Source organism: Falco naumanni, chromosome 11, assembly GCF_017639655.2.
Source record: "Falco naumanni isolate bFalNau1 chromosome 11, bFalNau1.pat, whole genome shotgun sequence".
NCBI classification, from domain to species: domain Eukaryota; kingdom Metazoa; phylum Chordata; class Aves; order Falconiformes; family Falconidae; genus Falco; species Falco naumanni.
The window spans coordinates 17,853,212-17,881,096 of NC_054064.1; the positions used below are offsets into that span (position 1 = coordinate 17,853,212).

General features: G+C 39.1%; 1 protein-coding gene and 1 long non-coding RNA gene across 3 annotated transcripts in view; one reads left to right on the forward strand and one right to left on the reverse strand.

The window, feature by feature from the left end:
- The window catches only part of PKN2 (protein kinase N2), a 56,061-nt gene extending 49,705 nt beyond the window's left edge, over positions 1 to 6,356 (reverse strand). For both annotated transcript variants that reach the window (XM_040611109.1, XM_040611110.1), the window contains exon 1: positions 6,016 to 6,356. In XM_040611109.1, the coding sequence (XP_040467043.1) occupies positions 6,016 to 6,063 (48 nt within the window). In that variant the 5' untranslated portion in view covers positions 6,064 to 6,356. The remainder of the gene's footprint in view (positions 1 to 6,015) is intronic.
- A 112-nt stretch (positions 6,357 to 6,468) lies between these two features.
- Positions 6,469 to 27,885, forward strand: part of LOC121095798 — a 39,117-nt gene continuing 17,700 nt past the window's right edge. The window contains exon 1 of the long non-coding RNA XR_005830208.1: positions 6,469 to 6,928. This is a non-coding gene — a long non-coding RNA (uncharacterized LOC121095798). The remainder of the gene's footprint in view (positions 6,929 to 27,885) is intronic.

Sequence of the window (27,885 nt, forward strand, 5' to 3'; positions counted from 1 at the left end):
TATCCCACAAAGCATGCTGAGAAAACCCACAGAGCAGAACTTTGCTCCACAGGATGCACGCCCAGACTGCCATGCAAGTCGTTCAATTCACTGGTGAGCTGTCAAACAGTAAGTAATCAGTAACCGTAAAATGGCAGTCACAAAAATGGTGTGGACTTGTGTCAGTGTGACATAATTATACTGCTGCAGTTCAAATAAACAAACAAATCAGATATAATGTTACTGTAGGGATGGGCCCAAAGCATTTTGTTAACTAATGGCACTATTAGTTTCTGTTTCAATGTAGTACTTCCTAATCATATCTCAAAGTAACAAAAGTAATGGATCAGATCCCACAACATAACTCTGATTTCTTTAAAAAAAAAACCAACCAACCCTCCTGCTCCCTGCCAAACACTAGCAAAGATGCCATTTTGATTGTGCCAGGAATTGCAGACCAAGCATTAATAATTAAAACTCCAAAGTATCATACAAATGCCTTGCCCATGCTACAGAGCCACATCTCATGAGAGATGCTTCAGCTCAGTCTCTTCCTAAAACCCATTCACTTACTGAATCCAGTAGAGAAAACAAAACAAAAAGCCTATCATCAACCAATTTGTCCAGTTGAACAAGTGCTTTCCAGAAAAAGCCAAAACAAAAAGCAGACTGCAACCTTCACGCTGCATGTAACACCATAAGGCTTTGTTATTCTGAATCTACATAGAGGCCATGTAATGTCTTAGTCTCTAATTCAGCAAAGCACTGAGGCATTGATGAAGAGATTTGTAATCCCATCATTAAGCCCTTAAACCACCCTTTCCCAACGTAAAAGACATGTTTATCTTGTTACTCCACTACAGATTTTAGGTTACATTGTAATGAATGTCCACTCACTATGTATAAAACTGTTCCAGAACAGCTATTACACATACCTTAACTAAATACACTTTTCTATTAGCCATCACTAATAATTTGAGTTTAAAATAACAGAAAGATATCCGCTCTGATCAAGAAACTTCAGTCAAAGTTATACAATCTTCAGTCAAAGTTATACAATCATACACACTGTATACAAGTCCCTACGTTAACAGGCACACTTATAGAATTCAGAAGATGGGGAAAAAAAAAAAAAAAAAGAGAACCAAAACAAAACCAAATCCCCCACCCATGCACCTACCTAAAGGTATTTTAAGGACTGTTTATGTTCCACTGAGAACAGGATGTATATTTTGTTAATACACGTTTTGAACGGAGTACTGTTTAAAGAGTAATATATATCCGCAAATGGAAAAAAACTGGAGTGCTTCCCCAAATTCTGGAAGTGTTTATAGGGACCTGAGAAGTCCCAAGCACCTGTACATGTATTTTCATGTCTAAACTGTAGTAGACTAGCTCAGGATATTTTCACTTGAATGTGACATTTCATTGCTCTGAAGAAACAAGGGTAATTCAAAATTATTTGAGGCTAATCTGTCCTAGCTGAACAGTATTTGAAGGCAGTCTTACTGTTGAGTGTTCAGCCTAATTACAATGTCTGTTCAAAACAGATTAATTGGGTTACTTGTACCTTTTTAAGGTGTCCTTTGGCACTTGACCACAGCTAATAATACATACCCAGTACTTTTTATCTCTAAAAAAGCAAGCATCATTACCTCTATTCTAAAGATGAAGAAACTGAGACATGAGTAAGCAAAGTCATCGGCCTAATGTCACCCAGCTGAGAGCACAGCAGCCAGGAACGAAATGCAGGTCTTCAGAGTCCTGTCTAGTATTTTAACCTAACATGGTGAGGTACAAGTGCCTAATTTTACATACATTTATATACAAAACATAGTTGGGTAACCCAAGACTCAACTGTCCAATTTATATCACGCAGACTAACAAACTACTGAGCATATTTCTATTGTATTCATTTTACAAATATTCTTGTCCCTAACATGAAACAGAAAAATAAAACAAACAAAAAATTTTACCGCATATGCCATTACATAAGCATTATTTACACATATTTCAGTTCTGGTACTATTCATCACTACTTTAAAAGAAGTTACCAATGGCCTTTAAATATAATTTTGTCATGAAATTTGTGCTTCAAGATCCCCAACTACAGCATCCTAGGAAATGTGATGATGAGGGCTTCCATTAAAACAAAATATCCATTTAAAAAAAAAAAAGCCTTTATTCTGACCAATACAGAAATAAAAACATTTTTGCCATTTTTTTTGTAATTTTAGAGATATGTATTATGGCAGAGTTTGAAAAACTCATTCCAAGTAGAGGATTTAACACTTCCATCTGAAACAAACGAGGGTCTGTTACATGCTTATTTACTTTAGGGCACAGTCCAAGTTCACTATCTTGACCAAATAATTTCATTTAAGCAAATAAAACTAAGTAATATACTGGTTTTTTCTGGCATTAAAGAGGAATTGTTTTGGAAACACATTTTTCAGTGAGCCAGAATTTTTAAGTAAATCCTGTAACATTAAAGAGAAAAGTCTAAAGTCTAAACCATTTACATTACTGTCTAGAAAAGTGGTAGAGAACACCCAGAAGTACCAAACTGCAACTGCTTTACATGAACTATAGCTTCATTTAAATACTCCAAGTAATAATTTCTGTTATCCCAGCCACATCAGTTTACTAGGCTGACATCTACCATCACTGCCAAGAAAGCACACACGATTGAAAATATACCCTACCTCACAAAAACTTTTTTTAAAAATAATGATAAAATATTCACCTTTTCTCATATAAAACTTAAAATATTTTATTTCATGGATGCATTATTTAACAGCCTACAGCATCACAAATTAAAGTTTAATTTTATGAGGAAAGAGAGTTGCCACTTACACCAGGAAGCAAAGAGTTAAAGGCTGTGCAATTAACCTGAAAGCAAGTACTGGGGAGGCTAATTTACCTGCTGGACAAAGTTCTAAAAGGATGCAAGCCCAGAGAAGGACAGCAGAATTTTGGAAGGGAAGACAACATCAGCAATACCAGTTCTTACCCAAGCTCCTTCCCCCTCCTACAAAAGAACCTGTACTGGAGATAAAAGGAGTAAAGGTAACAAAAACGGTACACTGGCTTCATGTAATCTTCCAATCTTTGGTAATCAGGTAATTTTGCTCGTGAAGCTACTAAACAGAACAAAAGAAAAAGAGGATTTGTTTATTGCCAAGTTTATTTCATGCTATGCGTTTGCTAACTACTGAGGAGCCAGTGTTGCATTTTTCACCTTGAACAAACTCATGTTTAGAAGCAAGATATACTTTCCACATCCTATTAACGGTCTGTGAAATGTTTGAAGTAAGATGTAGAAGAATGGATAAAGCATTCTGTAGAAAAAGCAGGACAGAAATGTCTAATGGACATTTGCTAGCAGAGTTTTTTAACTGCTCTATCAGATATGGAGTCATTGTTTTTAAAATACAAAGCTGTCACTGTGAGAAGTGCAATCTAAGGCCTATTTAAGGCCTGTTTAATTAAACCCGGCACATATTGAAACAAAAATATGACATCTGTGTTTTACCACTTTCTTTTCAGCAGTTAGTTATTTTGACCTTCTGTTTTTCCTATTTTTTCAGAACCCACTTCACATCCTGTTAAGTCAGTAGTTGTGAAAGGTTTGCCCATCTTTATATGAGGTGAGCTCACTGATTCATGACTACTGGTCCACTTTCATTAACTTCACCCAAGCCTAAGAGTTAACGTCTTACAGCACACTGGAGTATTCAGGGCTATCATAACAAACAGCATGCAGAACATACAATATTGATAAGCAACGTGTTACATTGATCACTGACTGATTCCATGTCAGAATCAAGCTTGGGATTAACATGGGGTTTAGCTTGTTTTCAGTAGGTTTTCCTAAGTATTAGCAAAACGTCTAAACTACACATTGTTCATGATCTAGATCAAGTCAACTATATGATGCTTTCAACCTTTACTGTAGCAATGCATTCTACAACTTCCTCATCTTTCTGTGCAAGATTGCAATATGCAAGCAAAAGCCCATTTTACGTATAAGCACTTTTTAGTTAGAGTTCTTAGATTGAGGAAGTTTCCTCCTGAAGAAATATGAGTGAAATGGCGTATCTAACACTTCACTATAGTTCCCTTTACTTTGGGAACATGCCACTAAAGTAGCTTTTACACAGAAGTATATGAAGCATAATTTGTTTTGAAAAATTCCCAAGAAAAATCCTACTGATGCCTTTGCATTTCACTGCTAATATGTGCCACTGCAAAACCATTACCTATACAGTGGTTCTTCCCAATATGGAAGTTTCTCCAAAAAATACCTAGAAATTCTCGAAGCTTAAGCTTAAACCCTACTGGGATTTCCATGTTAACTTCACAACCTTCCTGTCTTGCCCAAAGAACTGTATTTATTGATACAGAAGTTACCACATATAATGGATGAGATAGAGCAGCCAAAGGATCTAACCCATCCTGTTGTTTTATAGTGGGGTTTTTTTTGTTTCTTAAATCAGTATCAGTCAGTCTCATCTTCCAAGAAAAAAAAAAAAAACCAACACAAAAACAATCCTCCCCATGCCCAATAACAAAAGTGCCCCCATACAAACCCCCTCCATTTCTCTTTAAATTAGTCCAGACCCCACTCTCAGTACTTTAACAGAATTTCTGCTTCCACTTAGCTTACCTGAAATGCTACCAGTTACTTATTCACACAGCTCACCACTTCAAACAGGTTTACCAGCTTATATATCATCGTATCAAGTTTGTATTAACATAGCGATTCTTCCTAGACACTTATGAGCCACTGATTAAAGTTCAGCATTTTAGATGGATTCTTAGCCTTCAGCCATCTCATGTGCTACAATATTAAGCAGACTGCTACATCTCTGTTGCGCCTTTTTTTCCTTTGTTACTCAAGCGAGCACACTAACATTTAAAAATACATGAGATTTTAACTGCATTTAGGAAATAAAGTATCTCCTTTTTAAAGCATGCCTTTTAAATTTCTATTCGAGCATTAAATTAAATGCTTTCCATTTATGGACTCCTTACTTTGGTTAATTGTCCAACTAATAGATTAAGAGACATGTTCTTTGCCTGGTTAGTCATATCAACTTGCATAGATTTAGTGGTGTATATTAAAAAAATAATTTAAAAAAGCAAGCTTTCTTTTGGATAAGGAAGTGGAAGAGCTGGCAGGTTGCGCTGACATTTAAAGATACGAGCACAAAAGTGGAGCTCCCAAATCGCATCGAACGCTGCGGCTGACAAGCAGAAAAGTAACAGTTGCACTGGCAGTTCACACTGATCAAACTACAGGGATGGAAACAACCAACCCCCGAGTTTTCCGGGCCTTTTACAGTGTTGGGGGGGTGGTTTTGTTTTGGGGTTTTTTCTGGTTTTGTTTTGTTTTTGTAGCGACAAGAACCCTTGCCGTGTGACAAGTAACTGGCCGCACCATTTTCTCCTCTCCACAGGCTCCGAGTTCAAGGCCTACATAGAGGAAGCTGCTCCGGCTTCTGCGCGGTGCCGCAGAAGGGAAAAGCTCCTCGCCTGACCCGGACGCGGGCGGCGGGGCGGCCACCGGGACCCCTCCGGCCGGGGCCCTGACGAGCCGTGCCCAGGACGGCGGGGGCGAGAGCTACGAGGCACGGCGGCGGGCAGCCTCCGCGCTGCCGCGGGGCGCTCCCCAGCCGCCGGGGCCGCGGCCGGGACCGGGGGCGCGGCCCAGGGCAGGCCCCGCCGGAGGGACGCGGCCGCTCGGCGGGGAGAAGGAGAGAGCCGAGAGCAGACAAAAGCGGGTCGCGGCCGGCGGCAGGGTGGGGCCGTGACCGGGCGGCGGCGCCTCCGCTCCCGGGGGACAGCGGCGGGAAGAGGCCTGGGGTGGGCACGGTCTTCCGCCGCCTCCCCGGGCCGGCCGCGGGGTGGGGTGGGCGCCCCGCGGCGGGCAGGGGGCGGCGGGGCGCGGCGGCGGTGGCTCCATCCTCCCCGTGAGGGACGGGAGCGGAGCGGGGCCGGGGCGGCGCCCGCAGGGACACCGCCACCGCTTACCTGGAGCTCGGTGAAGAGGATCTCCCTCTCGGCCGCGTTGGACGCCATTGCGCTGGGGTTTGAAGTCCGCACCTGGACGCTGCTGCTGCCGCCGCCGCCGGCGGGGAGGGGAGCGAGGGAGGCGGGTCCGGGGCCGGGACTAAGGGCGCATGGGGGGCGGGGGGAGCACTCCGCGCTCAGGCTGGCAGGGAGACGTGGGGGGACGCCGCCGCCGTTCCCCCTCCTCTCATGGGGGTCGCGCCGGGCGCTGGGGCGCGGTGCGGTGCGGTCCCCGCCGGGCCGCGGTGCGCTCCCCCGCCCAGGCGCGGCGCTCGGCCCTGGGAGCGCTCGGCCGCCGCGGCTGCTGCTCCTGCGGCCGCCGCGGATGTCGCACCATTTGGCTGTCACCCTGTCGCAAAAGCGCCGCTGCTTTGCGGCTCCCGGAGCACGTGACCGCGCGTGTGGGGAGGAAGAGCGGGCTCCCTGGAGGCGGCCGGCAGCCCGCCCCTGCCCCCCCGCGGGTGGAGCGGCGCGATGCGCGGGCTGGGCGGGAAGGCGGCCGGTCGCGAGCGCGCCCCCCCTCAGCCCCTCAGCCCCTCGGCCCCTCAGCCCCTCGGCCCCGTCTCTTTGCCGCCTTCCTCCCGCGCCGCAGCGCTCCCCTGCCAGCGCTTCCCCCGTCTGTAAAGCTCCAGCGCTGGGAGTCCTGTCGTTCCCTCCTGTGGTGGTGGCGGGGAAGGGGGGCGTGTGGCACTTCCCTGGTGTTGGAGGTTGCTGGGGCTGGGCTCCACCAGGCCTCAGCGACAGGGAAAACCTGCCCGGTTTATAGTAAAAGCAGCTAGCTCAGGAAGGAGAGGTCATGCTTATCTCAAGCGCCCGGAGAGAGGGCAGCCACCTGCCACCCTGGGGACCCGGAGCAGTGGCCCAGGAGGCTGTGGTGAGTGGGGGCTGTTAACGCCGTTCTTACTAGTTTAAAGGGCTAAACATACGTGCTTGATGAGTTTGTGGGTGGCGGGGGGTGACACTGTTCAGTTAGTCTGCAGATTAATAAGCTTCTGATAGCTTCAAAGACAACTCGAGTGACTTGGGAGGAAGTGGTGTCTCTTCCCTCATGGCAGCATGTGACACTAGCATTTATTCAATTTCCTGCCAGTGTCAGATGTTTGTTGTTTTTTAGGTTTGTTTTTTCACCTGTCCATAAACATATGCGTTCTGTTGGCTAGACTATACACACATGCATTCTCATACCACCTTAATGTTGGATGTTATATTAGGCGAATTAAACTCATGCAAAACACTGTGTGGAAGCAACTAAAACTTTGTTTTATCTGTGCAGTTCATGTCAAACTCTTATAAGTTGATGCAGTTGTGATAAATTCGTTTTCAATCAAGTATGAGCATTTGTTCTGTTTATGTTAGTGCGTCTCAGTATGGGTACAGGCCGATAGGCTGTTTGCTCTAGAACTGCAAGTTAAAGTTTTGGAGGGCTGTTTTTTTAGGTTGGTTTTTTTGTTTGTTTGTTTGTTTTGTTTATTTTTTTTATAGGAAAAAGGGAATGGGAGATGTAAACATTAAATTACCACAATTACTATTCCTAACAAATTTGAAACATTTTAAGTATTCTTATACTTCCACTGTTGAGCAACAAACAAACCAGACAATCTGAAGTACTGTCTATTATGCAGTACAAAAGAAGTTTATGAACCTATGCACACAGTTAATGTCACATAAAAGAAATACTAAGATAGTTCTACAGTAACAACAGAGATCTTCACAGAAATTGGACTTTTTCACTGACATGCCTAAGTAACTGTTGATATAGTTCATAATCTTGCACATATACAAATCTACATACAGATGTAGTCCACTTGAAGCCAATGGCTTAATTTGTGTTCTGAGTGGCCAGTTGCAGGCTGGGAGGAAAAGAGGAAAGCAGAGAGGAGGAAAACTTCACCTGCCAGTTGGCTGTCACTGTTTTACAAGGAATATCAAAAGTTCATAAATCTGGGGTTAACAGAGCTGTAATATAGTATTTTACTTACTGTTCATTTCTGCATTGGTACATGACAGCAACCAGTGAGGAAAACATATCTTGGATATCACAGAGCAATACACAACATCTGAGGTTAAATTGTAAATTGTGTTAAATTGTATCAGGGACTGGCTTAGCACTTGGATAAAATTTTTGAAGCGCGCACTTTCTGTGGTGCATGTAAATTCCTCAAATGCAGCGCTGGTTCTTGGCTGATTTTTTTTTTTTTTTAATTTACTGTGCAATTTTAAACTTCCTAAAGAATACTAACTTAAGAGGTCATGTAGGTCGCTTTTCTGAGTCTGGGTATCAGGTGAACGTCTTTATGTGATCAGGAGCCACAAGGAATATAACTCATATCTGAGACAGTTACAAAGAAGGAGAATTTCAGAAATCATTCATATGACTCAATTGTGAAAAAGGCAGTATGGGGGAATCCTAGTTATTCTTCCTCAGACTTCCCGGCTCAATTTTTCTCATAGCCAAAGTTTCACATAATCCAGTAACATTTGTGTAGCACAGCTTTGCTGTCAGTTGTGTGAAGTAGTCTTAGTTTAGCAGTCACATGTCAAAACCCATGAATTTGCTTTACTTGTGGAGCAGGGTACGTTTTTGGGCACGTTGTGGAAGAAGTGGGAGGGGGCAAAGACAGATATTTATGCAATAATTTCTCAGTTTGAGCATGATATAATGATGCGGAAATGTATTTAGAATTATTTTGAACTTTTTTTGAGTTCTGTTTTGAGAACAGATGCTTAAGGATATATAGAAATAATCAGAAAAGACTGGATTACTGTGACTTAGTGACTTACACTTGTCAGCATGTATGTGGTCTGTTACTGCAGCTCATCTACTAGTCTGCTCCCATTGGAAAGGAGGAGGAGTCAATGTGCTAGCATGTACATTTTACAAGATGTTGTCAGAGGGAAACACAGATTGTGTCCCAAAGAAAATCTGTAGATATATGAGTGGATGTCAGCAAAGTTAGTGAAGCTTTGAGATTCTGTCTAAAGCAGGCAGCTGACTTTAGTTCGTTCTTAACCTAGCTTGTCAATTGAGTGTAGCCTACAACATGTTGTTTTCCCTGTCAAGACAGGGCCTAGAATCTTTTTCATATTCCCAATGTTATTTAGACAACTTTCTAAATTTTAGACAAAGTTCTAAATTTCATAGAAGTGTAGTAGCACAGGAATCAAAAGAGGAATTGGGTTGAAAAAAACATTAGCTTAGCTAAATCTCTGAAACTTAATAATTCTTCCTCCAGAATCTGGAAAACACAAGGCAGTGCTGGACGACTGTAGCTCTGCATTAAAGTACTGTGACAGAGAATTACTGAGCAAGAGACAACATTCCGAGTGAGTCCCAAAATAGAAGGCATTTAAGTACGTAAATCCAAGAATCTAGCGTTATATGGAATCCTGAGTTCAGCCTGTGCCTTAAAATATCTGAATGCTATTTCTTCAGACATTATTCTATTAGCTCATTCCCTACAGTCAATTAACATGCTTGAAAAGCAAACTGAATGAAAGGCATGTCAGTACCATTGGCTAATGCCTTTAATTATTTCTTTTTTTCAGGTTGTGTTATTAAAGTGTTTGTCCCAAAGACCTTGAAAAGTAAATAGCTGAGACTTCCAGTGTTATAAGGGTTGCAAAGCACACTTTGTGAACCTTTGAGCATAGTACAGAACTCTTAAGACAAATATGAAGGATACTGTAAGCAAAATCTAGGGTGTTTTTTAGAATATTTCTAATTAGTCCTATATATCATCTGAGGAAAAGTTTGTCTTCATTTGGAGATGCATATAGAAATGAGGATTGAGGAATGTGAAGAACACCAGAATAGGTGTTTATTATATTATTATACTTATATTATACTTATATGTATATATTTATATTATATTATTATACTACCAGCAAGATTTTACCAGGAAAAAGCATGTTTTTATTTAAGCTTCTGGTTAATCTTGCTTGTTTAAATTAGTGACGTATTCTAGGGGGACAACAATGTACAGACGTGCTTGAGTATGGGTTAAATGAAACTCTTGGAAAAGAGGAAATTGGATACCATTTGAGGTGCACTGTGTTAGTAGGCACATAGGGGCAGAGCAATACTAGGCCAGCCCACCATGTTTTTAGGCACACAACAAACTAGAAATTAGTGACCTTTTTGATGGGGTGGGGTACAGATTATTTAATTTTGCAAGTAATATTTATACCTGTTAAAGGAAATAATTCTCTGTATCTCTCTAATAAAGTGGGAATACTAACATTCACAGTTCAACTCTGCTTTAGGATAGCATTTTATTTAACATGTTTCACTTGGGAATAAAGACAGATGTGCAAAGAAATGTATCCCCAACATTAGCTTTAAAAAACCTCACACCACAGCAGAGTTTTAGTAATGTAATCATTTGCTCTCCCTGACTTCTAGACACAGCAGTATTAGTCTTTTGTTCCCATAGTTGCCCTTCTAGGATGAATTCTCTGAAAACCTTATGAAATCCTGGAGCAATGAGGTACAGGAAAAGTGAGATGGGACAGTGTATACATCTTTGACATTTTTGTTTACTTCAGCCTGGAGATGCTGAAAAAATAGTGCATTAATGAAGAGTAGTACTTATCTTCCTGTTTTGCTTCTCAAATCATTGTGGGAATGGGAAAAAGCTTTGCTTTAAGAGCTTCCAGTAATAAGTCTTGGAATAGACTTAGAAAGAAATGTATCTAGATCAGGTTAAACTTTAAGATAAAGAAGAAATTAATATAATCTTTCTTAGACCAGCAGCTTGCTGGTGTTTATTAAAGGAAATGCCGAACAGGAGAAAAAGAAAAAAAACCAAACACAAAGGTGTGGATATTTTTAATGTGTTTAGCTTGAGAATGTTGTTTCCTTTCTTGAAAACTCACTTCTTCCATAGTATTTCTTAGAAGTTTATTACCCACCTTTCACTCAGATTTCCTAAAGGGAATTCCATGGAAGAAAAGGCTCCTGAGAGTGAGCATGAGAGCCTTCTGAGGCTCTTATTGATGTACCAGTGACAGTGAAGAGGACAAGATGATGACATCATAAACACAAAACTAAAATGACTATGTAACTTTATTTAGCTCGTGGCGCTTGCAAATTTTGCATATTCTTAAACTATTTCTTTATAACTCTTTTAGTTACACAGCTAATCTTACAACTTTTGAGTGGATTGCTGTGATGTAATCATAACCCTGCTCGCAATTGCTTCATGCTTTCTAGTTAAAATTTGTCTTCTGTGTTTACATACTATTACCCAGGGCTAGGTATAGGCATATTATCACCCAGTAGGCAGAGGCTATGAGGAGTGGAGTGCCACAAACCTTATCTTACTATCTGTTTTATTAATTTTGGACCCTGGGAGGACTTGCAGTCAGTGAGAAAGGAGTGCTCCAGGGAAAGGAGGTTCATGCCTGATATTGCCTCCTGTTCGTCTTTTCCTGTCTTCCCTTACAAGGGAAAATCTGCCTTGTGCCAGTCAGTGGAACCCTGTGGAGAAGTGCCCTACCTGTGCAGAACCAGCTGTAAGATCAGACCTCATTTATTTAAAGGAGATCAACTTGGATTATTTGAAGTAATAACAAAATGCTTTATGTCTTTACATTAAGGCTATGATCCTACAAGTGGATCAACATGATGGATCTTTACACCTATGCTAAGACCCAGTGATTCTAATTAAACTTGATTATAGGATCAAGCTTAACATACTCAGTGTTGTTTCTGCAATGAGCTCTGCACAGATGGACTCTTGTACTTTTGTTGAATCCTATTCACTGAAGTGAATAGGGCCTGGTGCAGCATTGGTAACATCAAGACCTTACTTTCTGAGAATGTAGATAAGCAATCAGTACAAGCAAGGTAACTATACCTTTGCATAGTTTCTGGTCTCATTGCTTTATTTCTGTCAGTTGCAAGCATTTTAATTCAAATGGTGGCTGATCTAAAGTACCTTAGTTTGTTATAAAGCCAAGGCAAGATGGGTTCAGGAGTGATTTAAAGTATGTTACCCTGTTATGAAGAAGACTGACTTTCTGAAGAAATGTAGGTGGCTATGACCTAAAGTTGCTGTGAATAGACATTAAAAAATCTGGGCTCTGGAGATAATTGAAGGATTTTCACATGCAGCTTTAAGGTGTGCAGCTTTCCATGATTCTAGGAAAATCGAATTCCTACAAAAGGCTTTGCAAATATAAAGCAAAGAGTTTGAGAGTCAAAACATAGCTGGAATCCCAGTCTGCATTTGGAGGAAAGGGAAATATATTGCAAAGGATGAGTCAGACATGCCATCCCCAGAGAAATCTTTGCTAAGTAGGAAATCTGTGCTTGAAAGGGTGCTGCAGGGATATCTCTGTTGCATGCTTCTAAGGTGGGATTTGACCTGCATTTGGAAAGTCTGTTGCTGCCAGCAATACTAGACTGCAGATTTGCTAGCAGCTCCCAGCAGGGCATGCAAAAAGCAGAAAGTTGTGTACATTCTTCTGTGCATCGTGATACTGACAGACTGGTCTCGCCCTGTGTTGTGGAAGTTGATGTGTACAACTGGTGAACTTCTGGTTGTCCTCAACCAATTTTAATTTGCTGTTTTGAAATTACAGCAAAGACAGAAACAGGAACTAAGTCCTTTGCCTGCAAACGTACAGCTGCAGTGTCATGTCTGGTGGTGCAGTGTCCATACATAAAGTTTTCTTTAGCTCTGCTGTGTTTGTGGACATTATAAACAGCTATGCCAAATGATTCTGAAACAGACTTCATCAGACACTCAGTCTTAGATGGTAATGATTTTTGGTCATGGTTAACCTGATGGCTGTTTTTTCTCTCCATGTCTTTATCTCCTCTCAGACAGTAGCCTGCATACGTAACTCTGTCAGGGGTTCAAGTCCTAAGTAGTTATTAACTTGTACTTGGTATGCAATGTCTCCAAATTAAAAGGGCAGCTCTATCTTCATCTAATGAACGCTTAAAATAAGAGAGTTACCAGGCAGGTTTATAGCTGGCTTTAATTGCATTCTCCTTGCTTTGCTGGGACTGGCATACCCAGGAAAGAAGTGAGTTTAACCGCTTTCAGAGAAAATGACAATTGCATCATACAATATCAAGAGAAAGATTCATTCAAAAAATGTTAGTGCTGATACCAAATATGTTACTGCTTCCCCTTCTCTCTTCCTTCTTTTCACTCCCTGTCTTCCTCTGCCCCAGTCCTTTTATTCTCATGGTATGTCAAACAAATTTGCTCCTGTGTAACTTAACTGCAGCTGTATATTGCTTTGATTTGTTCGACTGCTTTTGAACCTTGTGGTCCAGAGGTGGCTTGTTATGGTGTATTTCACTTAATAAACTGCTATTTAAGCATAAGTCAGGAAGTAAGAATGGTATTTTGCCACCTTTTTAAATTTGCAGTAGCTCCCAAGTATCTTGAAATGCATTCACTGAAATTCAACGCTGTCAGTATGGCCTTGGATTTGAACCACTTATTATAATCATGTAATGAAATATTCTAGTAGAAAAATAAAACACTTTCAAGGTGGTTTGCTGCCTAGCAGATAGTTTGCAGTTAGTGAACTTGTTTCTTCTTTGTAAGAAAAATGAGGCTAGAAGCTACTGAAAAATGTGTGGAAAAAGGTTTTGGAGCCTTGATCTGTTTTCTGTATCTATGCTGTCAAGGAGCAGTCAGCCAGAGGCAAACACTGAGGTAGAGTTAATGGAGGAGACGGCTGAAATGTACTGGGCTGGCATCTGAAACACGATAACCTGGATTTTCTTTACATTCATTTACCATTTTGCTTGCTGTAATGTTGACATATTAGCTTTAATGAAGGCAGCTTTTATAAAAGTGTTAGAAATGTCTCAACTCATGGAATGCCTTATTCAGCGTGCTCTCGTTCTTTCCCTCTTGACTTGTTCTTTGCTTTCTTATATCTGCTCCCTACACATACCACGCTCTCCCCACCCCTCCTTGATGGAAGTAGTGCAGTGATGGAGCAAAGCATGAAAATGAAGTGTAGTAATATAAAACCAAAATAATAAGATTTACCCTCCATCTGTCCTATATTCTTTCCATCCTGAGATCCATCTAGTAGGCCAGTCATGAACTGCAGTGTCCTTAAAGACTGATTGAAGTAGGAGAGCTTAGCTTAATTGGACCTGAGCTGAATGTGGTCATAGTAATGATGGAGATGATAGGGACATATCAGTGATATGTCCTCGCTGTCTTTGGAACTGTAGCCAAATTCTTTAGGACAGAAGTGCATAATTACCTTAAAAGTTGCATAAGCAGCCTAATGTTTGGGTTTTTATTAATTGTGATAGATAATAGTAACAATTATTAGAGGAAAGCATCACATCTAGACATAAAAAGCATGTATTTTCACATGGACCTAAGCACAAAAGTAAATCCGGTTGTTATTTACAGCTGCTATGCAGGCAGAAGTTGATTTAACATTAGGAAAGTGCAATAATAGGCAGGGTAATAAAGTTGTATCCTGTGTTACGAGACATGCAGATTTTAGATACAGCAGCCAATATATTATAACTCTTTTTAATAATTCAGATTATAAAATCATACTTCAAAAATACAAATGTTTCGTAAGTCTGATACAACAGAAGCCATTTAAAAGAAAAAGGCAAAGCAGAGGTCAGTTGGGGGTTGCCATTTGTGGGCTGTCCTTAACTCTGTTTATTGCTTCCCCTTTTCCCAGCAAATCCATTATTTAAGAAGGATTGTAAGACCCATGTAATCATTGAGGATTTACTTCCTTTGGTCCTTCAGAGCTGCATTCAGCAGCAACACTTAGATGGAGGTTACCAGGAAGTATTTTGGATAACAACAACTGTAAATTGTTGCTTGAAATTAACATTTGAAATTTAGGTAGACATAGGTTCAACTTGCACTGTCTTGCACTGACAGAAGGCACTCTAGTTCTACGTGGATCTTAGGTACAACTGATGTAAATTGGGACTCAGGCTAATGAGGTCAAGTCTCCTTCTCATGTGCCAGTATAAAACCTTAATTCTCAGTTTTGATATTAAAATATAGAAGAATTTGAAATATATAATAGATATGCTAAGGTTCAGGGTAGGCTTAAGCTTTTACTTTGGAATAATCTTTGCTGGCAAAAAGTTCTTTTGCTGTCTGTGGTGAATAGAGAACATAATACTCTGATAAACTGCTTAACATTTCTTAATATTTCTGAATATTATGTGGTGTAGATTGGTGGATAAATTAAATTATTAGTTTAACTGAAATGCTTTAGGACTGTGGTCGGTTTACCTCATGCTGTTTCCAATCTTTGCTGTAATACAGGTAGAATGTAGAAACATTTGTGTTTATTCATATGTAACTTTCTTTTTACTTGCATAATCTGCAAGGCTACAGTACTTCTAAGTGTCCTTAGCATAAAAAGGCAAAAAAAAAAAAAAAAAAAATAGTAGTGGGAAAGGTGTATGAGTGAAAGATCTGCAACTTCAAGAGGATTTTCTTTATAAATGGAAATTTTAATATTAAATTGCTCCATCTAGTGGCAAACTGCTAAAACTGATGATTTTTCTTTAGTGATTATTATACTTTGTAATGGTTATTCCTTTTAAGTATTTAAGATTGAATTCTTCTTCTTTTCCATGGAAAGTCCTCTGCCAAGGGAACTCCACCTGTGACAAAGTACAAACTTTGATTTTCCTTCCAGTTAATTCTGAGGATCTTTGTTGTTTACTATCAATGGAAGCAGGCCTCGTGTTCAAGTGTCTGAACTGCTTTTGAAAACTTGGTGTTAGTGCCTTAATACCTTCGGTTCGAGTTCTCCTTGGGGCTGGGAGGGAAGGTGGAGAAGCTGAGTTGCATAAATAATTAATACAATAAAGATGATGTCTCTGATTCTTCGGCAAAGAGTTAAAAGACAGAGTGAATTATTTACTGGGTATAGTATACTGAGATATGTTCTAACAAGATAAACCTTGGTTGCAGGTGGCTTCATTCAAATCTTAACTGGCACTGATACTATAATTTTAATAATAATGATAATAATAATGAACTAATTGAATGATTTGTTAATGTCAATATGCTTTGTAAGCAATTGGAATTCTTATGCCAATCAAGGTGAAACCCCCTGTGTTTCCCAGTGATACAAAAATAGAGAGAAAATTCAAAAGGAAAAATTTCAAGGAAAGGTTTAATCCAGACATCTCTGATGCCTTCTTCCTTTGCACACCTTGGAAATACACACCGACAAAATAGAAGGGCCCTCCAGAGGAGGCTTGCCCTTGTGCCAGCTGCTGTGATCCCTTGTATAGCTGGCTTTAAAGGAAACTGAGATTCTTAAGAATGCAAGATCAGAGAACTATGAATCAGTTTCAGGGTGGTTACATGTTATCATTGTTCTCTTTCTGAATGGACCCCAAAACTGTGCAGCTATCAGCTGAAGTCCTGCAGAAAACCAAAAATATTTAAAAATGAAAACCAAGAAAAAGGCAAAGAACTGAAATAGTTTAAAACCAAATTTTAAGTATTAGATGAAAAAATCCAAAGATGGCTGTTCTTGAGAACATAACAGGTGCAGTGGACTTTTGTCATTCATTTTTCAGTTTCGGTTAATCTGCTACATAAAAAATGTATATACCTTTAATTTCCTGGTAGATTAATTCTCACTTCTTCTCAGTCCATGTCTCAATACCCCTTATATACTGAGAAAGTGCTTTATAACACCGGAAGAGTTGCATTTTATCTCAAGACTACTGTTGTTATTGTTCACTTTAAATAATGCAACATAAACCTTGTAGTGCACTTTTCTAGACTGCCTCTCCCCAGTTGGGTTGATGACTTAAAATTGCAGATCTCTGTTCCTATCTTCCTTTCCAAGGCAAATGAACCCGTTAAATATCACAATTGCATAATTTTCCTTAGTTCTAACTAAAGTTTCATTGCAGCATGCATTTTAACCTCAGCTGTTATATTTTTGGCTGAACTTCCAGTGTTTGAAATAGAAGGTAACACATCCTGATAACGGTATATGAACAGATAATTAACATTGCTGTGAATTGGAATAGTGCTTTTAATCTTCTGTGGTTCTTACATAGCTGAGACTTCTCAGGCAATAAAGCCAGTTAGGTGTACCCCATCTCTGTCTTTTTCTAATGCCTGATGGATTTTGGGCTACTCTTTCTGAAGAGTGTAGTTCCTGCAAGATAATCTTTATCAGTGTTGCTATGGTTGAGTTCCTTCCCTGGTACTGGCATCTACAGCAGTACTGACAGGAAACTGAACAAAAAGCCTTGGCCTTTGCACCTCCTTCAGTTGGACTGGGGAAGCTGAGAAGTATCAGTGAGTTTGTTGGTTTGGGGTTTTGTTTTGTTTTGTTTTGAACTGGTGACTTTCAAGATTCAAGGCAGGGGGGTGGCTGCTAAAGGATTTGCAAAATTGAGAAGATAATGTTGCTTGAATAATTACATTGTTTGAAATACTGTCTTTGGAGTGCATATTCCAAGATTTAGTGTGGTATAATGTCTTTCATCCATTTGTCACTTAAAATTATGTGTTCCTTTTACTCTAACCTTACACGAATTTGCTAAGTACTGCTAATTCAGGTATGTGTCCCATCTATTGAAGAATCATTTGACATATGCAATTGCACGTTTTCAGTATTTCTGACAGTTTTTATTGGGAAGTGAGAATAATTTAGGACTTACCTTCTCTTAAAACTAGTTGGAAACAAGTTAATGCCTATTGTAATTTTGAGAGGGGTTAGGTTCTTGCCCTGATTGTTTTGGCAATCAGTCTGTATTTATTTTGAAGAGGTTTTTTTCATAATATTATCTAGCTATAGATTACTTCATTTTATCTACATCAGATTTTAAAAAATACCCATCTTTAATCTGTTATTAAGATTCAGTTGGCAAGTTTTTGTCTCTGTATGCTATAAACCTAGATCTGTATTCTCTTGAGGGAATTTCTAGGCTATGTTAGATAATAGTAGTAAATGGCTTATGGTTCAGCTAACCAATGCCGGTTTTCTCAGTCTGGCACACACTTCTTGCTAGGAAAAAATGATGATTATCTGGTTTGGATCATACTTGTTGCATGGTAGGGTGTCTTCTTGGAGGTGGCCAAGAACAATCTAGCTTTTTCCTGTTGGTAAGGTTCTCAGCTGTGAGAGATGGTTTTTAATTATTCAGAATTCCAACTTTTTAAGTGTATACTATGGTACTGAACACTCCAGGGTTTTGAGATTGCTTTATCTTAAAACAGAAACTTCCTTTGAATGAGTTGAAAATATGTGTATGGACTCTTTGCACTCTTCCTTGTTTCCTGAGGCAGATACATTATCAGGGTATGCTTTATGATGGTTTGTACTGGTGCAATTCTGCTGTTCTCTAGAGTTGGTTTGTTGTGCTTTTCTACTGATTCTGATCTTGAAAAACATCTAAGCCATTGTACTCCCTATCCCATCCAAAATGCCTTATTTTTCTGATTAAATGTATTTGTTTCAAGCCTGAGCCAAACAGCAGCAGTCTCAGGAAAAAGTCTCTTAAAATGTGCATTGAGGGAGAGGTTATTTATGTGTATACTCTTCTATTTTTTTTTCCCAAATGTAGTCATCAGAACCTTGCTGTTACCCACATGCAGTGTAAATAAATATTTGGCCTTGACCACTCTCTCTTTATTCTTCATCCTTGCCCCTATAATGCTTCCTTGGTTTCTAGCAGAAAATGTCTTTAAAAAAATGTGGCTGTATACAGAAGTGGTAGGCTTTTTAACTTTTTGCAAGTTACTTAGAGTACCTAACTGCAGATCCATAGATGCCTGAGCCTTTTCTCTGAACAGCTGCCATGGGATAGTTCATGACTTGCAGAGTTGTTGGTTTTTTTTTAGCTTTGTTCTGGACTTGGAGCTTGCTTTTCTCCCAGATTTCTAAATGTTTTGGTCTCATGCACCACCTTAATGAGATCAAGTCCATGAAGTTTTGATGCTGTCAATCTGTTCTGTGGCAATTGTTTACTCTATCAGGTTGCTTATTTTATAAGCTTAATGCTGGACTGTGTGACTTATTTGGGCAAATAACTATGATTCTAACTACTTCATCGGAAAGCGATTCTAGGTCTTCTAGCATGCTAACCTCTAAAATTTTTCATTTTGAATTGTAATAAAATCTAATCTTAAACCGTTTTTCATCACACAGATGCTATCCCCCCAAAAGAAACAAATGCATACATTTTAATGTTTTTTTTTTGTTTTGTTTTGTTTTCAGTGTATTCTTACCATAGATGCATTTTCCTAGTTCGGTTAGGTTTAACCTCCTCTCACTGGTGTGTGCTGTGAACAAAGAAAACCAGCATGTGACTTCTTGTCTTAGACATATTTCCATACTGAAAGATAAAAAACATTCTACTCTGTTCTACTTTATTCTGCCCTGGTGAGGGCACATCTGGAGTGCTGTGTCCAATTCTGGGCTCCCCAGTTCAAGAGAGACAGGGAACTGCTGGAAAGGGTCCAGCAGAGGGCTGTGAAGATGATTAGCAAACTAGAGCATCTCTCTTGTGAGGAAAGGCTGAGAGGGCTGGGCCTGTTTAGCCTGGAGAAGAGAAAACTGAGAGGGGATCTTATCAATGTCTGCAAGTATCTTAAGGGTGAGTGTCAATAGGATGGAACCAGGTTCTTTTCAGTAGTGCTCAGTGACAGGACAAGGGGCAGCGGGCAGGAACTGAAACACAGAAGTTCCTTCTGAAATGAGGAAGAACTTATTTACCTTGAGGATGACAGAGCACTGGAACAGGCTGCCTAGAAAGGCTGTGGAGTCTCCTTCTCTGGAGATACTCAGAACCTACCTGGACACAATCCTGTGCAACCTGATCTAGGTGAGCTTGCTTTAGCAGGGGGTTTGGATTAGGTTATCTCCAGAGGTCCCTTCCAACCCTGACCATTCTGTGATTCTGCAAATTGTTCTGCTCAGGCTTTTTTTGTTTTGTTTTGTTTTTTAACCTCTGACACAGTGTGGTCTTCAGGAATAATTTCAGTGCTAATATTGTAGCTAATCTGAAGTGATTCCCATTATATCTCTCCTGTGACTACAAAACAGATCACGGACTGTTCTGGTGCTCCTTTACAGATTTACTGCTACTAAAGCAGAAGTTCACATTGAAAGGCATAATCTCAGTCCAGCAAGCTCTCCATGACCTCATTCATGTTTCCATGAAATTATGAATCAAAGCTTTAGAAGTGGAACATCTGATTGAGAATACAGCATTTTTATTCTGGAACAGGTGGAATCACATGGTACTACATTAATATACCTGTGAATCCATGTGTAGAAGTCCTGAATTTCTCCACTCCATCATAAAGATAACCAATAAAAAGGACTGCTCAAGTACAGAGCAGAGAAGTGGCACTTGGCTTTTGCCAAGGCTTCTCACACCTCCTGTGTTTGTTGCTAATGTGAGCTTCCCACTGTTTCATTAAACAGGCTGTTTGTGGCATCCTATTTTCTTCAGCAGATTTCTATCACAGCAGATATTGTCAGACTTGACAGACTGGCAGCTGGAGATATGAACCAGGCATAGCAGGAAAAAATTTAGGTGTTCAAAGACTCTTATCTTTTTCAATTGCTGCTTTTTTTTTTTTTTTTTTCTTTTGGTTCTCTAAACTGAATTTTGTTCTGTTATTCTCCAAAGTAGAAATGTAGGCTTTAAGTTTTCCCTCCTCTCCCTTGAGTGGGAGGTGGGTTACAGTATGTAAGCTGATTTGGAATAGAAAGGAAAGAACAAGGGATTGCAATGGTGTCAAACACCCACTAGAAGTAGCACGTTTCATCTACTTTCCAGGTTCAGCACTAGATTTGTGTGTTAGAGTGTAGAACTGGACATTGTAGATGGCTTCTTGTGTACTGTAGAGGTCTGTTTGAGTACTAGTATGCGTGGGGGAATTAAATTTCATAGGAAATGTAGCAATGTTTGAGTTTGTTTTTTTTCCTTTGAAATTTCTGCTGCTTGTTAGCTGAAGTCTGAATTTACCTTTTTTCTGTGGAAGCTCTTTCAAAGAGGAAATTTGTGAGCTAAGCACGTGCTAAGTCGGAATATCGTAGAAGTGCATCTGGTTTGGAGAAGTATTATCTGGAAGTATTAACATCTGAATTGTCAGTGAAGTAAATATGCTGTAGGAAGTAACCAGATCTCTGGAAAAAGGTATTGACCAACTTGCATGAAAATAATTTACTGTTTATGTCGTAACAAGTATGTATGTGTGCTAGAGAAGGGGAGAAGATGGTACCTAAAAAAAGAAAGGTTTGTCATCAACCTTGTCAGGTGAAGCTCCAACAGAAAGAAAGGATGTGCTTCTGAAGCACACACATCCTATTTAATAACACTTTTCTGGAACAAGTCTATGTATTGTGCCCATAACATGTAAGAGATGGGATTTAACCTCTGATTAAAGGTCCCAAAAAAGCCTTTGTGGGAACTGAGGCAGAGAAATATATACAGGTACAGCTGTGTATGTCTTGTGCAAACCAAAGTTTGAGGGATTACTGTATTTGAACAATTTCAGAGTCTGGAAGGCTGATGCATCTGTATCATGTGAACTTGTATCTGCTAACAGGTAACAAACTTACTATACAAAAATGTACCAGGGGGCAGTATAGCAGTCCAACGAGGCTAAAGGGAATACATCTAACTTACTGAAAAATAGAAACGCCTGTGGCTTTCTAGTGATGGGATTTGTTTCCTAAGGCTGATATGATGCTTTTCCATGAAGGATGGATCAATCATATTTAACTTAGTTTGAAATTTGTCTCCTTTAAAGATAACATTATGTCATATTTATTTGCCGTAAGACAATAATCACTTACTTCTGTGCATGTTCTCCTACAAATGGGTCTGCGTCATGAATTCCATGTGCACTGTCACATTTATTCAGTCTGCTCTTCTTAGGTCTATTAGGAATGCTTTCCAGTACAGACCTAATTCTGTCTATGGCTCACCACATCATTGTCACCATGTAACTTCCTGTCCTCAGAAGGTTACATGTCTGATCTCATGACGATTTTCTTCTCTTCCATACAAGAGGTGACTTTGAAACAGCCTCAGAACAATTGCTTTACTGTGAGTGGCAATTATGAAAGAACGCTTGAGTCGTCGTGCTCAGATAGTAGGGTCTACAATTCATATGAGGATATGGACTCTGAGGTTGCTGAAAACAGATATATCATGCTTTTCTAATTTAGTAAAAACTTGAACACTTGGCAAAAATGAATGGGAACTAGTCTGCTGAAAAGAAATTTGGTAAGGCTGAGGCAGGGGGGAGCTAAGAAAATCACAAACATCAATTCTAAGAAACTGAAGAATGGCTCTTTTCATTAGTTGTGTTAATTCTCTGTGATCACTTGGAGAACAACAATGTGATAAATAACAGTTTAAGTGGATCACTTCAATCAGTCATATCATCTTGCTTAGTTTCACCCTATTGATTGGATAGCTCATTAAGTATCAAAGGGCACGTAGTAGAGATTGCATACTTCTGTAATTTCTGTTTCTTTTAATTCAGAAAGTGCAGTAGGGAATTTCTACTTTTCAGAAAGCTTTGACAACAGCACAGAATCATAGAATAATTTAGGTTGGAAAAGACCTTGAAGATCATTGAGTCCAACTGTTAACCCAGCACTGCCCAGTCCATCACTAAATCATGTCCCTAAGCACCACATCTACACATTTATTAAAAACCTCCAAGGATGGTGACTCCACCACCGTCCCTGGGCAGCCTGTTCCAATGCTTGACCACCCTTTCAGTGAAGAAATTTTTCCTAATATCCAGTCTAAACATCTCCAGCATAACTTGAGGCTGCTTCCTCTTGTCCTGTTGCATATTATTTGGGAGAAGAGATGTACCCATGCCTGCCTACAACCTCCTTGCAGGTAGTTGTAGAGAGCAATAAGGTCTGCCCCAGAGTCTTCTCCTCTCCAGACTATATGTATGGTATCCATTTCTTTTAGAAATTAATACACTCATTTTGAATTACTGCTAGAGACTAAACCAAGGGAGGTTTTTTTGAGAGAAATCCTTATCAGTAGACTTGTCTCAGTTTGACTTGAATGATTTCTCTGTAGGTACATTAAACTCAGGTTTGGTGCTAGTAGTTTTATACTGCTTTACAAGCCCACTTCCCTCATCTGCGCCTCGTGAATTGTAATGCAGGTGAAGGAGACTGAACTGCAACACACAAAAGATGACTGCCCTTTATGAATTGAGTAAATCCAGTTTATTGGACTGAATATACGCAGATTATCTGAACAGCATATGTATAATAATTCTAATGTTGTTTTTTGAGGCCTGTCCCTATGTGCACGTGCTTTAAAGGTGGCACTATTAATTGGCATTCTTGTATAATTGACCAATTATTTGATTATTTTATCTGTTAAGTCTTCTTTCAAGGTAGGATTGCAGTAACTTTTCTGTTTGTTCTGGGATTCCCGGATGTCTAAAGGCTGTAGAATATTGCAAGCCAATGCATGGAATCCTTTAAAAAAGAACTTCAACCACAATGCATCATTTTGATGCTTAGCATTAGTGAATTACTATCCCACAGGAAGTCTGTTTTGCCCTAGAAAATAGTCTGACTGCTTGTCAGCTTCAGAAAGTTTAGGAGCACCTCATTAGCATCACATAAGTAAAAGCAGAATCAGGTTTGTATTTCTAGAAATTTCATTTGTAGAAGACAAACAGATAGAGATAACAGATAGAGATAACAGATAGTAGAGATAACAGGTGTGGTGGTTTTCTGTTTCACCTTTTGGACAGAGATTAAGATGATAAGACTTCTCCTTGTAGTGAGTTCTCTGAAGGCAACTAATTTAAATTAAGAAAATGCCAAGCTTTTTTTTGTATCAGTTAGAAACTTTCCCCTGAGCACATTAATAACTCCAAATGAAGGAATAATCTTCCATCTCTGCAGGGCAGTCCACCTCATCTAGTGTTTTTTAACCATTATTGTTAAGACACGCATGCTCAAAATACCATCTGTTGTATATTTTTTATACCTTTCTGTTCTTAACAGGAGGTCTGAGCCCTCAATCCTCCTTGTGTTCATTCGGTGTCATTTTTGTAAGTGGAATAATCTTCCATAATCAAGTCTCTAAAGCAGAAAGATAGATGGAACCTGCTTTGGGAAAAAAAAAAAATATTCCAGAGATAGTGAAAATACTCAGTGGAGGCTTTTATTAATTTAAACCATTGAGTTGGCAGCCTTGGCCACTCTGTTCCCCCCTAGGATGGGGAATACAAGCTTTTTCACTCCTGCTTTAGCCACACATTGTGCCGCTGATGACTGAATGGGTAGATGCAAGGATAAAGGAGGTAGCTGAATTAAAGGCTCATTTCATCTTCTTTCTAACTACTGAAATCTCAAAAATGATGCCAATTAGAATAAATTGTAACTGCAGTTTTGGCATTCATATGAATTAAATTTCACACGTGAATCAAATTCAGTGTAATGACTGATTTACAATGGTTCTAATTCTGTTGGTTTTACTTGGACAGAAGTCCTACTGAAGTCCCCCTAAGAACTCTAGGATCAGCATTTACTATTTGCCTCAGTTCAGTAATTGTTTTCTTTTATGCGACTTTTTAGAGTGCTCTGACAAGCAAGGAATGAACAGCTTATCTTATCAAGATTTACAGTCAATAGCTTCTGTAGTCTTGTGAAGAAGACATCTGCTGTGCAAATAGCAAGGTTAAAGTGATTGCGCATGAAGTAAATACTAACTTCAGCTAGTATTTCATCCTGAAAACCAGTCTGAACAATACTTAGATAACTTCAAGTAATGGAAGCCCTTTCATAATCTTGACCCATATACAGTTTTGTCAAATCCAAGGTCAGATAGAATTTAAAAAATAAGCTTTATTTGAACTTCTGTAACCATGATTTCACATTTGTAAGCAAGCTGTTTAATAAAAAAACCCAAACAAAACTACTATTGTTTGGTGTATTTTTTTAAACTCTTATATAAACCTCAACGTTTGATCAGTTGTAACAGAAAAGAAAATATTATTTATTTGTTTAGGAAATATCTTCTAAACCATTACAGCTACAGACAAAAGGAATTCATTTCACATTGATTAATGTGCTGTAAGTATCTGGAACTGCTTGGTCCAGTCACTTTGTTGCTTTCTCATCTCTCTGAAAAATCAGATGAAGCATCTCTGAAGATTCCTGATTGATGCTGTCAGCTTTGTACTGATATTACAGTGCATTTCAAGAAATGTTCAAAGTGGGGCAATAATTTTCAATCTATTTTCAAGTATGCTGCAGTAAAGTTTTTCTATCAGATTATACAAAGTCCATTTCCCAAAGAACTATGCATTTTTGTGTGTTGTGCATTTGTGGGTGGGAGCTTTTACATATGGATCTTTACAAATATGCCTGAGAGAATGATGTATTGGTGATACTGCCTCTTCTGTTGTACCATGCCAAAGTGCTTTTTTTTTTTTTTAACTCCATAACCCATACTGCCTATTTCTTTTATATACAAGCTCTGATTAATTTATTTTCTTGGAAGCCATGTGTAACTTGCTTTCATTTCATCATGTATGTACAAATTTTCCAAATCTTGCTACAGAATGCTTCAGGGCCACATTTGGTAATTCATTGGTAAGAGTGTTAAAGTTACAGGAAACTGTAACAAAGATGACTATTTTCCTCATAAAAAGGGAACTTGTACAAGACAGTATCATTGATACCTGCATTTGTTTTTCTCAGCTTGCAAGGAAAGCAGGAATTACCTTAACTTACAGTTTTGCAAAGTCATGTGTGGATATGATTTGGCCAGAAGAAGTTCATGCTCTTAAGCTGCATGAAGACATATAAGATCTTATTACTGATTTGGTTACTTTATGAAAGCATTCAGAGAACAAATAACTGTTAGTCAACATCATAAAAATACAGCAAGAGGAGCATAGCCTTTTGAATCTGTAGGCTGTACATGCAAACTCTGCAGGAGATCGTGGGCTGTAATAGAGATAGGAAATATGGAATAACTAAAATTCTCTTAGGAACCCTGTCTGGTCCATAACAGAATGACCGGCTACTTGCCTTGCTGTCACTGACTGCTGGCTAGCACCAGTACTGTACTGTGACCCTTTCTGATGCAGCTCATAGGGCTTGAAGGATGAGTTAAGGATGGTTCAAGCAGCATTAATGAATCAAATTAAAACGTGGATTCTCACCCACAGTGGTGTGGAAAGGTCCATGGCTCTGAGGAGAAGGAACCAGTGAAGAGAAGCCTTCTTTTAAATTTACATTTCGTGTAGGTGAATAGAAGGTACCAGTTTCCTCCTATTACCCCCATAAAGAGCATTGTTAGTGTCTTTTCTTGCCACAGCAGGAAAAAAAGAAATAACCGAGTTTATTAGCATATTGCCATATTTTGTGTAGACTATCTAGTATGTGTACTCTGAAAGCTGCCTGAAATTATTATCAGTGTTCTTCTGTCTTAGTCTTAACCTAATACAGTAGAATATCTATCCTGATTTAGGAAAAAAACCCACGTTTAAGCCTCTACTTAAGTTCTGTTGGCTTCAATGAGGTTAAAATATACTTGTAAATTCTTATATCCTTAAGTATTCTCACTTAGAAAGTACTTAGGAAAGATTATTTAAAATTACTTTAAAATATTAATTCTGAAAAACAATTTATTGACCACATTTTGTAAAAAGTGTTCTACTGTCTTTTGAGAGCAAAACAATTCTGTCTTGAAAATCTGTAAGTGAAGTGCAAACATGATAAAACTAGTCTTAGGATCATTGTGATGTAGCATGTGAAAATTCATTAAATAAGTTCCCCTAATGATAATGATTTACCAAAATTATTTATTTTAAGTAGCTGAACCAGTAACACAAGTGAATATTCTTTTGCAGTATATGATTGCTAAATTGTGTTCCATTCAGTCTCTATTTGCTTGCTTATTGCTGCAGTGAAATAGGCAAAGCAGTTGCATAATCAAGTCTTTATTGTATTGGTGTAATTTACATGTTTTCTTTATTGTTTTAGAACCATCACAAACTGTTATGAAGTGAATAAACTTGTGTTTATGCTGCATGGGTGATTGAAACTGCTGGGTGAATTTTTCTGTGATATTTTGGAGTTTTTGTGATAAAGAAATATCCATAGACACTCTAGTTTTGTCTGCTGCATAGCAAAGTATATTTTCATTGTTTTTGAACTTCAGTATATGCAGCCTTATTCTTTTTTGCCAAGGTGATTTTTTGCCACAAAAGTTATCAATAGGGCTGTATCCTGAACACCTTCCTTCCTATAAGTATTGCACAAAATCATCATTACTTGTGTGAGCAGTGCCATTGTTTTCAACTCGACTACATTTACAGGGATGTACTCTCTGTAAACTTGTCCCAGTGAGGCCTACTACAGCTTCATGCCTGTAAAAGGAAAATCCTTTTGTTGAATTCACTGAAAGTTAAACTAGGCTTACAGTAAGCATTGATTAAGCTCTACCATGCTGTTTGAAAACTTCTTCTTCAAAAAAAGGCATAATCAATAAAAATAAATCTGGTTTTGTTTGTTTGTTTTTTTAATTTAGAAATGGGAATGGTAGTGTTTTGTGTAATAGGGTTGCTACTGGCAAGAGCAGCTCTGGTTTTAGTCTGATCCAAATCTGTGGCTTGATTATCAAGGGCTGTTCCACTGGCTTGTGCCTAGTGACAGATCAGTGTGTGTCTCTGTGCATGTTTTGAAGTACAGTGCCCCATAACTCCCTTGTCTCAAGTACTCCACTCCTGTGTGTGTGGTTAGATATTTTAAACAAAATTAATGGTTCATAAGATGTTCCAAATAAATTCTGCCTCCTGTTTCAGG